The 11,852-nt window shown below is 49.8% G+C and overlaps 1 protein-coding gene across 1 annotated transcript in view; it reads right to left on the bottom strand.

Moving 5' to 3' along the window:
- Nucleotides 1-5,498, bottom strand: part of atg7 (ATG7 autophagy related 7 homolog (S. cerevisiae)) — a 171,412-nt gene extending 165,914 nt beyond the window's left edge. Inside the window, exons 1-4 of the mRNA XM_038812655.1 lie at nucleotides 5,283-5,498; nucleotides 5,057-5,111; nucleotides 1,307-1,424; nucleotides 333-410 (exon numbers count right to left, since the gene is read on the bottom strand). Of these exons, the coding sequence (XP_038668583.1) occupies nucleotides 333-410; nucleotides 1,307-1,424; nucleotides 5,057-5,111; nucleotides 5,283-5,451 (420 nt within the window). The 5' untranslated portion in view covers nucleotides 5,452-5,498. The remainder of the gene's footprint in view (nucleotides 1-332; nucleotides 411-1,306; nucleotides 1,425-5,056; nucleotides 5,112-5,282) is intronic.
- Between the last annotated feature and the right edge of the window lie 6,354 nt (nucleotides 5,499-11,852).

The following is an 11,852-nucleotide window of genomic DNA, read 5'->3' as shown; positions in this document are numbered from 1 at the left end:
CTATATATGTCAATGGTGACCACAAGCGAGCTCAGATTCCTTTTTTCTTTTTATTTCTTGGAGGTTTTGTTTTATTTGATGCTTATATTGTCATGCGGACCGTTGTTTGGGGGCTGGTGGGAGGATGGGATCGTTGGTGTTAATAAGGGGATTGACATTGTATTCGTTACCGTTTACTGTTTGTTGGTGGGGTGTAAATTCTGAAGAAAATTTAAAAAAAATAATAGCTGAAACAAATTCAAAACTTGTTTAATTCATAATTTCTGATAATTTCACTTTATAGAAGTCTATGAAAATATAATTGCTTTATATATTTTTTTAAAAATACTTACTGCAAAAGTCAGCAAAAGAAAAGTGTTCAGCAAAGAAGGATCCTCAATTGCTCGGCCAGATTTTATTGTGTCCCAAATCTACAGAAGAGATAATTATATTTTACTTGGAGTAGGAAAAACAAAAGTTAAAATCTATTTTTAAATCGATCAAAGGTGACCAAGAATGGTGTTCAAATTGGATGAATTTACAGCATCCAAACACAGACACATATTTGATCAGCCAACTTGACTGATTTTATGTTATACTACAACATTATAGGTGAAAATACGTCACAGCTATTGAAGCAAGTTTCAAATATACACGTGCAGAAGACTAGGAAATCGCAGTCAGTTATTCATACTCACTTCCTATTTACTATGTCCAATAAGCGAACAATGGCTCAGTTTATCTCTAATTCTAGAGTTACTCTCTTGCAGTAAGCACAGCTACAATAAAATAATCACTTTAAACAAATGCTAACTCTGGTCACATCAGATTCAATGGTGGAATGAGAGAACTGAATTTGCTGATTCTAGCGAATTTGCAGGGAACTGAAAGTCTGCAAGATTTGCAGTTGAGTTAACTTGGCTCCTCACTGACTTCAAATGATGTTTAATGTAAATTCGGCAAATCTGAGTTCATACCAGACCGTCAGACCACATTCTTATACATGCAACACATCAACATCTGCCTTCTATATAATCAAAGTGTGGGTAAAGCAATCACAATCATCGCTTCTTGTGATCCAGATCAGGCTGCTCACCACATGAATTAAATGAGAATAGCTTATGTGGATCAACTAATCCAAACCAGCGAATGTAAAGGGGGTTAAAAGGCATTGAGGATTACACTGCAAACACTCTGTCCAAACAACGCTCCAGTAAACAGATCGTGTTTTCAAACACTGACATATGCTCCTTAACTTTATACATGGGACAAACCACAAACACACAGTTCTCTCTGTGAATAAAGAATGCTCCTTTTTGCCACTCACCTCCTTGCCAATTTGCTCCAGCAAAGCCTTCTTGTCAGTGGATTTAAATAACTGGAAGGTATTGGTATTATACAGAGTGCCGAAGGCAGGACAACACCGAGGTGGGGTCACGGCATTCCTAAGTGAACAAGTAAAATAAATTCCTTTGAGTAGTACAACAGAGAGGAGTGCTAATTATGCTTTAGAAGTTCCAGGTGTCTACTATTTAGCCTGGATTTAACTTTCATGAGATGTGGGCACTGTGAGCAAGGCCAGCATCTGTTGCCTACCCCCAATTGCCCCCAAGGTGAGTGACTTGATGGGCCATTTCTGAGGGCAGTGAAGACGGGTGTGGAGTCACATGTCAGCCACACCAGGTAAGGACGGCAGATTTCCTTCCCGCAAAGGCATTTGTGAACTGGATGTTCCTTTTTACAAAAATTAATGACGGTTGTCACGGTCACCATTACTGAAACTAGTTTTATATTCCAGATTTATTAACTGAAGTTAAATCCCACCAACTGCTGTGATGGGATTCAAACCATTTTCTCAGAGCGATAGTCTGAAAATCTGAATTACTATTCCAGTGAGGTGGATTGGCCATGCTAAATTGCCCCTTAGTGTCATCTAAAGATGTGCAAGTTAGGTAGGGTTATGGGGAGGGGGGGGGGGAGGCTCTTTCAGAGGGTCGGTGCAGATTCGATGGGCCAGATGGGCTCCTTCTGCATTGCAGGGAAGCTATGGACATTACCACCATCTCCCTACTGTACTTTGAGTGAAAGATTAAGGAAACACACAAAATAAAGGGGAGCGGGATCCCCAATGGCTAAGCTTATCCAGTGAGCACCTGAAGCATTTACACCAGGGTGATCCCAGATTTCATCCTTAGCGTGAGCGGAGCTGGATTGGCAGCAGAACCACAAGAACCAGAGCACAGGGAGGGAAACCCTGGCCAAGGAGAACATCGGGAATGATGGCGACATCTGCCTTTGCTAAAACAGTCCAACGGTGCTCGTAGTCAAGGCTGACCAAACTACTGGAGGGCATCCAAAAAATGTATTTGACAAGGGTTCCACATCTTTAAGAGTGGAGATGAGAGAATGGTTTGTGGTTCCTGCCACAAATGTGGCTTGGATCTGAGTTGCAGATCCTTCAGTTTGACCACACTGAATCAAGAGTCATGGTGATATAAGAGCAGGGCTGCTCCATCTTATACTATATTGTATTGAAATGGCAGGGACTTTGAAACAAAAACCCGAACAATTAGCAGAACCACATGGTTTGCAATTCAGAACGGTCAATATTAATGAGGGAAACATAGAATTGAGAATGAAAAGAGATGGACTGAATGTGAAAATTAAGTTCCTGAATTAACAAACTATTGGTAGAAGATTTATTTGAAATGAGCTAACTTATATGATCAGTTACGGCACACAAAATAATTGCTTTTCCTGCTGAAACCTCACAGCATTAGACTACATCCAATTAATGGAACTAAAATGTTAGAGGTTGTTATTTTCACATTATAGTCAGCTAAGATTCTGGAACAAAGTTTGGAATTTGAAAATTATAAGAATTCATATTGTGAAGTTGATTTCAAATTAAATTTTTAATTAAAGTCTGCTCCTTTTGTGCTGCTCCCGACCTGTTTTTCCTGTCTTCTTCTTGCTGTTCCCAAACCTCGTGGTGCACTAAGGTAGACTTTTGTCTGTTTCCATAGCTAGTTCTTCCTGGAACGGGTCCCTCATTTGTCACCAGAGGCTTACAGCTTGAAGCTTCGGAGCCACTCCGCATCAAGCGTGGATGACAAGGAATCTCTCTCACTCTTACTGCCACTCATGGGTGTGTTGGAAGGATTTTGCAGGTTGACACTCGGCCTGTTTGGTCGCATTATCAATGCACCTTCATGGCCATCAAGTTCTGGGGTGTGTTTCGAACCTGGAGCTTCTGGCTGAGAGGCAGGGGCACTACCCAAACACCACAAGACCTCCATGTTTTTGCTGTGGGATGGTATAAACAGGATGCAACTGTACACACAGATTTATTCACCAAGTCACATGCACAATGGCATATATGGATAATGGTTTGGTCAAGGGCCTTCAGTAATGACCTTCAGACCAGCAATGCCACAATAAAAAACACACAGATAGGCAACCAGGCTAATCCATCCACAACTTGACTCCAAAATGATGAATCTGTCCCAAGTTAACAACTTCAGTTGCTAGTTTGGGTTAGGGGTAACATATAAAAGATTTGCTGCCTCTCATGGGAAGAGTACAGTGTCATTCATGTTACAGATTTACTGCCTATGTAACCGTCCTCGTCAGTAGCCATCCTGTGGTATAATGGGGCTCCTGAAGTATTATCAACATGCAACAATGTACCTGTTTTCAATTTCCAAGTTGCTGCTATGCTGAAGAGAAACATGTTGATCATGCATGATCCTCAATGCACGAGGAAAGAATTTCCACCATAGCACATGCATATTCCCTTTGACATGTTACGTTTGACCCAGTTATGTGTGGATTTCAGTTGAGAACACGCCAAAATATAAAAAGGAAAAAGTCTATCCCTAAATCTTCAGCAGGAGCATTCAAAAATCTCTGTTGGTCTCAAAGTTGTGAAGTATTGTGACTTCTTTGATCGATGAATAATGAATACTGTTAGGTCCCAGGAATCCATGGGGGTCGAAGATGATTTATTTATTTTTGTAATTGATATTTATCATAAGAAAGAATTAATGTTTGAAAAGTGATTCTGATTGGACTGAACTGAGCAGCTTTTCAATATAATAAAGTCTTGGCAAAGCTTTGACATAAAGGTCCAGTTATAGTAATGCCTATCGTTAACAAAGTAGCACACTGCACAGGGTAGATCAAAAGTCTTTGATCACATGATCAAAAGCTTTTTTTAAAATCACGATCATCAACATATGTCAACCATCTTCTCACCACACATTGAGATTTCATAAATAACTTAATAAAATTAAAAAATGTTGGTCATTCACCTTAATTACCACAGAAGTGGACCTTTATATCAAAGCTTTGTTAATTTTGCAAGATTGAGTTAATCTATTATAGTCATTAAGGGACATGAGCCATGGCATTTTGTTGCTTTGTTCTACAGTAGCTGGAAATATCTTTGTATTTGCAGGTGGTTACGTGACAACCATTGTAACAAAGGCTGTTCCTGGAATGTAAAGCACTGAAGTGCAATATCACCGAATAAGAGAATACAATTTTAATCCCAGTAAATAAACAAAAGAATTCCCAATTTAGTTAAGCTCATTTTAAACAAAGCTTACATTTATGATATTTCATATCAGTCTGTAAAGATGTGGATTTTGGTTGTATTCAGGGGATACCTACTATGGGGCTACATCAAGGAATGAATGTCGAAGAGAATGTGTCATTTATATTGATGTTTCAATGCAAATCAATTCATGTTTACAAACAATAAAGTCATACAAGCATAGTGGCAGCAAAGCACCTGTTCAAAGGCACTTAAGTTATCATAGTCAAGGTCAAGTCAATGCAGGTGAAGAACATGAACTGACACTATTACAACTCTTTGCCAAGGTTCCAGTGCAGGGATTTACAGGTCCGCAGATAACAACATTGGAATCAAAACTGACATCTACCAAGATTCAATTTAAAACTTGATGACAACGAAGAAGAATCCCGGTGATGGAAGAGCAGGACAAGCGTTTAAATATCCACTTGAATGCTGGCAAAAATAATTTACTGATGATCCCACAGTACAATTACTCACACATCAAATGCACTGAACTCCAAAGTTAGTCGAGTTGGCAGTCCAGCAGGATCACCTTTCGGATAAGAAAATACAGTTTACTTTTTATTTATTTTGCTGCATGCTGTTTTTAAAATAAGTATTTAGTATAAAGCCAGTAATAATGCATAAGCAGGAGGAGGAAGGGAGAGGTGGGGGGTCTTTGCAAATCAAACCCATGGCGGTGCTTGCCCTCCCGTGACGGTACCATTATAGTAATAACCCCTTATGTTCCGGGGGCTCTCGTCCAGTCTGTAATCATTCAGCTTCCTCTGCGTGAGTTCGTGCCAGAAACCTGCATCCAAAGCGCTGCTGAAGGGGGCAAACTGCAGCACCAGCCGCCCGGTGTCAGTCCCCTCCATACCGCTCCGCTCCATCGCAGCCACTTCCGCATTGACCCAGCGGCGCGCACTTCATGCGTCACCCTGCGCGGCGCAGAAAGAGCACGTCACAGGGGAGGGCTTGACCCATTGTCCCCCGGGACAGAGAGAGAGATAGCAGGTGTGGAGAGAGCGAGAGAGAGATAGCAGGTGTGGAGAGAGAGAGAGAGAGAGAGATAGCAGGTGTGGAGAGAGAGAGAGATAGCAGGTGTGGAGAGAGAGAGAGAGCAGGTGTGGAGAGAGAGAGAGATAGCAGGTGTGGAGAGAGAGAGAGATAGCAGGTGTGGAGAGAGAGAGAGAGATAGCAGGTGTGGAGAGAGAGAGAGAGCAGGTGTGGAGAGAGAGAGATAGCAGGTGTGGAGAGAGAGAGAGATAGCAGGTGTGGAGAGAGAGAGAGATAGCAGGTGTGGAGAGAGAGAGAGAGATAGCAGGTGTGGAGAGAGAGAGAGAGCAGGTGTGGAGAGAGAGAGATAGCAGGTGTGGAGAGAGAGAGATAGCAGCTGTGGAGAGAGAGAGAGATAGCAGGTGTGGAGAGAGAGAGAGATAGCAGGTGTGGAGAGAGAGAGAGAGCAGGTGTGGAGAGAGAGAGAGAGCAGGTGTGGAGAAAGAGAGAGATAGCAGGCATGGAGAGAGAGAGAGAGAGAGAAGGTGTGCAGAGAGAGGTGTGGAGCGAGAGAGAGAAGGTGTGGAGAGAGAGAGCAGGTGTGGAGAGAGAGAGAGATAGCAGGCGTGGAGAGAGAGGGAGATAGCAGGCGTGGAGAGAGAGGGAGATAGCAGGCATAGAGAGAGAGAGAGAGAGCTAGCAGGCGTGGAGAGAGAGAGAGATAGCAGGCGTGGAGAGAGAGAGAGATAGCAGGCGTGGAGAGAGAGAGATAGCAGGTGTGGAGAGAAAGAGAGAGATAGCAGGTGTGGAGAGAGAGAGCAGGTGTGGAGAGAGAGAGCAGGTGTGCAGAGAGAGAGGTGTGGAGAGAGAGAGAAAGAAGGTGTGGAGAGAGAGCAGGTGTGGAGAGAGAGATAGCAGGTGTGCACAGAGAGAGGTGTGGAGAGAGAAGGCGTGGAGAGAGAGCAGGCGTGGAGAGAGAGAGATAGCAGGCGTGGAGAGAGAGAGGGAGATAGCAGGTGTGGAGAGAGAGAGAGAGAGCAGGTGTGTAGAGAGAGAGGTGTGCAGAGAGAGAGGTGTGAAGAGAGAGAGCAGGTGTGGAGAGAGAGGGAGATAGCAGGTATGGAGAGAGAGAGGGAGATAGCAGGTGTGGAGAGAGAGATAGCAGGTGTGGAGAGAGAGAGAGGGAGATAGCAGGTGTGAAGAGAGAGAGAGAGAGGGAGATAGCAGGCGTGGAGAGATAGCAGGCGTGGAGAGAGAGAGACAGCAGGCGTAGAGAGAGAGAGCAGGTGTGGAGAGAGAAAGAAGGTGTGGAGAGAGAGAGCAGGTGTGGAGAGAGAGGGAGAGAGAGAGTGCAGCTGTGGAGAGAGAGAAGGCGTGTGGAGAGAGAGCAGGTGTGGAGAGAGAGAGCAGGTGCGGAGAGAGAGAGAGGGAAAGAGCAGGTATGGAGGAGGAGAGAGCAGATGTGGAGGGAGAGAGAGCAGGCATGGAGGGAGAGAGAGCAGGCGTGGAGGGAGAGAGAGGCGTGGAGGGAGAGAGAGAGCAGGCGTGGAGGGAGAGAGAGCAGGCGTGGAGGGAGAGAGAGAGCAGGTGTGGAGGGAGAGAGAGAGCAGGTGTGGAGGGAGAGAGAGAGCAGGTGTGGAGGGAGCGAGAGAGCAGGTGTGGAGAGAGAGAGCAGGTGTGGAGAGAGAGAGAGAGAGCAGGTGTGGAGAGAGAGAGAGACTGGATGTGAAGAGAGAGAGCAGCTGTGGAGAGAGAGAACTGGTGAGAGAGAGCTGGTGTGGAGAGCGAGTGAGAGAGCAGGTGTGGAGCGAGGGAGAGATAGGTATGGTGGTAGAGAGAGTGCATGTGTGAGGAGATAAAGTAGATGTGGGGTGAGAGGGTGTGGAGAGGGCACGGATATGGTGAGAGAGAGTGAGAGCAGGTGTGGAGAGGGAAAGAGGTGTGGAGAGGGAGAGAGCAGGTGTGGAAAGGGAACGAAGGTGTGGAGAGGGAGAGAGCAGGCGTGGAGAGGGAAAGAGAAGGCGTGGAGAGCGAGAGAACAGGTGTGGAGAGAGAAAGAGGGAGCGGGCAGGCATAGAGGTGGAAAAGCTGAAGTAGAAGCACACTGATATTAAACCCTTCCACAACTCTCTGCCACCCTGCAGGATAGGAAAACAAAATAAACCTTTCCTGCACTCAACAATTGTGAGTACAGAAACTTGTACATCAAAGAACAAAGAAAAGTACAGCACAAGAACAGGTCCTTCGGCCCTCCAAGCCTGTGCCGACCATGCTGCCCGTCTAAACCAAAATCTTCTGCACTTCCAGGGTCCGTATCCCTCTATTCCCATCCTATTCATGTATTTGTCAAGATGCCCCTTAAACGTCACTATCGTCCCTGCTTCTACCACCTCCTCCGGCAGCGAGTTCCAGGCACCCACTACCCTCTGTGTAAAAGAACTTGCCTCGCACATCTCTAAACATCGTGATAAGAAAATCTGCCATTCTGCACCAGCAACATATAACTAACAACTTGTATTTTATGTGACACCTTTAAGTAACCGAACATCAAGAGGTATTCCACAAAGTATTATGACACAGAGCCACATGAGGAGATATTCGGTCAGATGACCCACTTGCAAAGATGTATGTTTAACCTGGAACGCCCAAGTTCCTAAGATATTCTCAGTCTCCCATCGGCCACCATTGCCCGCTGCCCCCAACACCCCCTTGGCCACCGGCCTCCCCCCGATGTTCCCAGGTAAGAATTGTCCAGGAAGTTCAGACTTCGGTTGGGTAATTGCTCTGCAACGGAATCCATCCCAAACTACGATATATATCGCAAACTTTGGATGGGTTCCAACTGGCTTACAGTAATATTACCCAGAAAAAGCTAGACCAATTAAAGCCACACCTCACTTTAGGATAGCTATAATACAGAGCAGCATCCCCCCCCTTCCAAAGACCTTCCCCAACAGGACTCCCACAAGCCTCCTGATCCCCCCCACGGGACAGTCCCATTCTGACTGCCACTGCACGGGAGTTCCGGGCCAATAGGTTTCTTAAAGGAGGAAAGTGAGAATGAGATGTGTCGGCTGGGAATTCCAGAGCTTGGGGCAATTGAAGGCACAGCCACTAATGATGGAGCAATTAAGCTTGGGAACATACACAATGCCAAAATTAGAGGAGCACAAATAGCTTGGCAGGGTTGTGGGATTGGAGGAGGTTACAGAAATAGGGTAGGTCAAAGCCATGCAAGGAGAGATTTGGAAACGAGGATTGCCGCAAGACAAATGGGAAGTTAATGTGGTTTGATGTGAAAGAGGAACGTTAACGAACTGCTTGCTTTTCAAATAATGTCTAAATTAAAAGCAAATACTGGGGATGCTAGAAATCTGATAAAAACAGAAAGTACTGGTTTTATTTTAATTTTGTAAGACGGAGCAAAGGATGCCTCACTCCAGGAGTGATTTCACAAATAAACTATTTAAATCTGCACTATATTATATAACTTTGCACGCAGCATGTTTAAAAGTGTTTGTATGTTTTAATTTAGATTATGGTCACAAGGTTTTAAAAGTATCCAGGGGTTTTTTGCTGTCGCTGTCCTTGTAGCATCTGATATTTTTAAAATTGTGTTTATAGAATCATAGTATAATTGCAGTGCAGAAGGAAGCCATTCAGCCCATCGAGTCTGCACCGACACTCCGAAAGAACACCCTCCTCAGGCCCATGACCCTGCCCTATCCCCGTAACCCCACCTAACGTTTGGACACTAAGGGGGAACTTAGCATGGCCAATCCACCGAACATCTTTGGACTGTGAGAGGAAACTGAAGCACCCGGAGGAAAAGGTAGCAGCACAGTGACACAGTGGTTAGCACTGCTGCCTCACAGTGCCAGGGACCTGGGCTCAATTCCCACCTTCGGTGATTGTCTGTGTGGAGTTTGCACATTCTCCATGTGCCTGTGTGGGTTTCCTTGAGGTCTTCTGGTTTCTTCCCACAGTCCAAATATGTGCGAGTAAGGTGGATTGGCCATGCTACATTGCACCTTAGTGTAAAGAGATGCACAAGTTAGGTTCCGGGGATAGGGTGAGAGAGTGGGCTTAAGTAGGGTGCTCTTTTTGAGTGTCGGTGCACACTCAATGAGCTGAATGGTCTCCATCTGCACTGTAGGAATTCTATAGTTCTATTCTGTGGTTCCAGTAAATCCATGCAGACAGTGAGAATGTGCAAACACCACACAGTGACCCAAGGTCCGAATTGAACACCATTCCCTACTGGTGTGAGGCAGCAGTCCTAACCTGCGTGCCACCATGTTACCCATGTTATGATGTTTCTGCCTTGTTTACTTCAATTATCGCATTCATTTATAATTATCTCATAAGTTAATGTTGTGTTTTGATGATTCAGTAAGACATCTGTAGATGTTTGTAAAGTTTAATGTGAACATTTATTAACATAAATAATTTTACAAATACCAAACTTTGAAACATGTTAATATTTAACTTAATGTTTAACTTTATCAGCTGAACAATTACATTTTGTGTAAAAACTTCAACTTTTACAAATTTCTTACAATAAAATATATTTTCTCACTTAAACAGAACTAAAATGAAATATATTTTTCTGCATAAACACTGGCTCTGTTTATTTGCGGAGGGGAGGGGAAGGGGCGGAGGGGAGGAGAAGGGAAGGTAGGGGAGGGAAGGTAGGGGAGGGAAGGTGGGGTGGGGAGGGGTGGGGGGAGGGAGGGGGTGGGGGGGGAGGGAGGGGGTGGGGGGGGGAGGGAGGGGGGAGGGAGGGGGGGTGGGGGGGGAGGGAGGGGGGGTGGGGGGGGAGGGAGGGGGGGTGGGGGGGCGGGAGGGGGGGTGGGGGGGAGGGAGGGGGGTGGGGGGGAGGGTGGGTGGGGGAGGAGGGGGGGTGGGGGGGAGGGAGAGGGGGGGTGGGGGGGGGGGAGGGAGGGGGGGAGGGGGGGAGGGTGGGGGGGGAGGGGGGGAGGGGAGGGTGGGGGGGGGTGGGGGGGGTGGGGGGGAGGGGGGGGGGGAGGGTGGGGGGAGGGGGGTGGGGGGGTGGGGGGGAGGGTGGGGCGGGTGGGGGGGGAGGGTGGGGGGGGGGGAGGGTGGGGAGGTGGGAGGGAGGGGGGGGGAGGGTGGGGGGGAGGGTGGGAGGGAGGGGGGGGGGTGGGGGGGGAGGAGGGGGGGTGGAGGGGGGGGGGTGGAGGGGGGAGGGGGGGGGGGGGGTGGAGGGGGAGGGGGGGGGTGGAGGGGGAGGGGGAGGAGGGGGGGTGGGAGGGGGGGGTGGGGAGGGGGGGGTGGGGAGGGGGGGGTGGGGGGAGGGGGGGGGAGGGGGGGTGGAGGGGGAGGGGGGGTGGAGGGGGAGGGGGGGTGGAGGGGGAGGGGAGGGGGAGGGGGGGTGGATGGAGGGGGAGGGGGAGGGGGGGTGGAGGGGGAGGGGGAGGGGGGGGGGGGGGGGAGGGGGAGGGGGGGTGGAGGGGGAGGGGGGGGGGGGGGGGGAGGGGGAGGGGGGGGAGGGGGGGGGGGAGGGGGAGGGGGAGGGAGGGGGGTGGGGGAGGGGGAGGGGGAGGGAGGGGGGTGGAGGGGGAGGGAGGGGGGGGTTGGAGGGGGAGGGAGGGGTGGGTGGAGGGGGAGGGAGGGGGGGTGGAGGGGGAGGGGAGGGGGGTGGAGGGGGAGGGAGGGGGGGTGGAGGGGGGGGGAGGGAGGGGGGGTGGAGGGGGGGGAGGGGGGGGGGGGGGGGGAGGGGGGGGTGGAGGGGGGAGGGGGGGGGGGGGGTGGAGGGGGGGGGGGGGAGGGGGGAGGGAGGGGGGGTGGAGGGGGGGGGGTGGAGGGGGGAGGGAGGGAGGGGAGGGGAGGGGGGGAGGGGGGAGGGAGGGGAGGGGGGGGGGGGGAGGGAGGGGGGGGGGGGAGGGGGGGGGAGGGGGGGGGGGGTGGGGGGAGGGAGGGGGGGGTGGAGGGGGAGGGTGGGGGGGAGGGGGGGGGGGGTGGGGGGGGAGGTGGGGGTGGGCAGGTGGGGGGGGGGTGGGGGGGGAGGTGGGGGGGGGAGGGTGGGGAGGTGGGGGAGGGTGGGGGGGAGGGTGGGGGGGGTGGGGGGTGGGGGGGAGGTGGGGGGGGGGGAGGGGGTGGGGGGGGGAGGTGGGGGGAGGGTGGGGGGGGGGAGGTGGGGGGGAGGGTGGGGGGGGAGGGTGGGGGGAGGTGGGGGAGGGTGGGGGGGGAGGTGGGGGGAGGGTGGGGGGGAGGTGGGGGGAGGGTGGGGGGGGAGGTGGGGGGGGGAGGAGGGGGGGGGTGGGGGAGGGGG

Source organism: Scyliorhinus canicula, chromosome 11, assembly GCF_902713615.1.
Source record: "Scyliorhinus canicula chromosome 11, sScyCan1.1, whole genome shotgun sequence".
Classification (NCBI taxonomy): domain Eukaryota; kingdom Metazoa; phylum Chordata; class Chondrichthyes; order Carcharhiniformes; family Scyliorhinidae; genus Scyliorhinus; species Scyliorhinus canicula.
The sequence above is the reverse complement of the archived record's forward strand: the minus strand, read 5'-3'. Positions and strand labels throughout refer to the sequence as shown.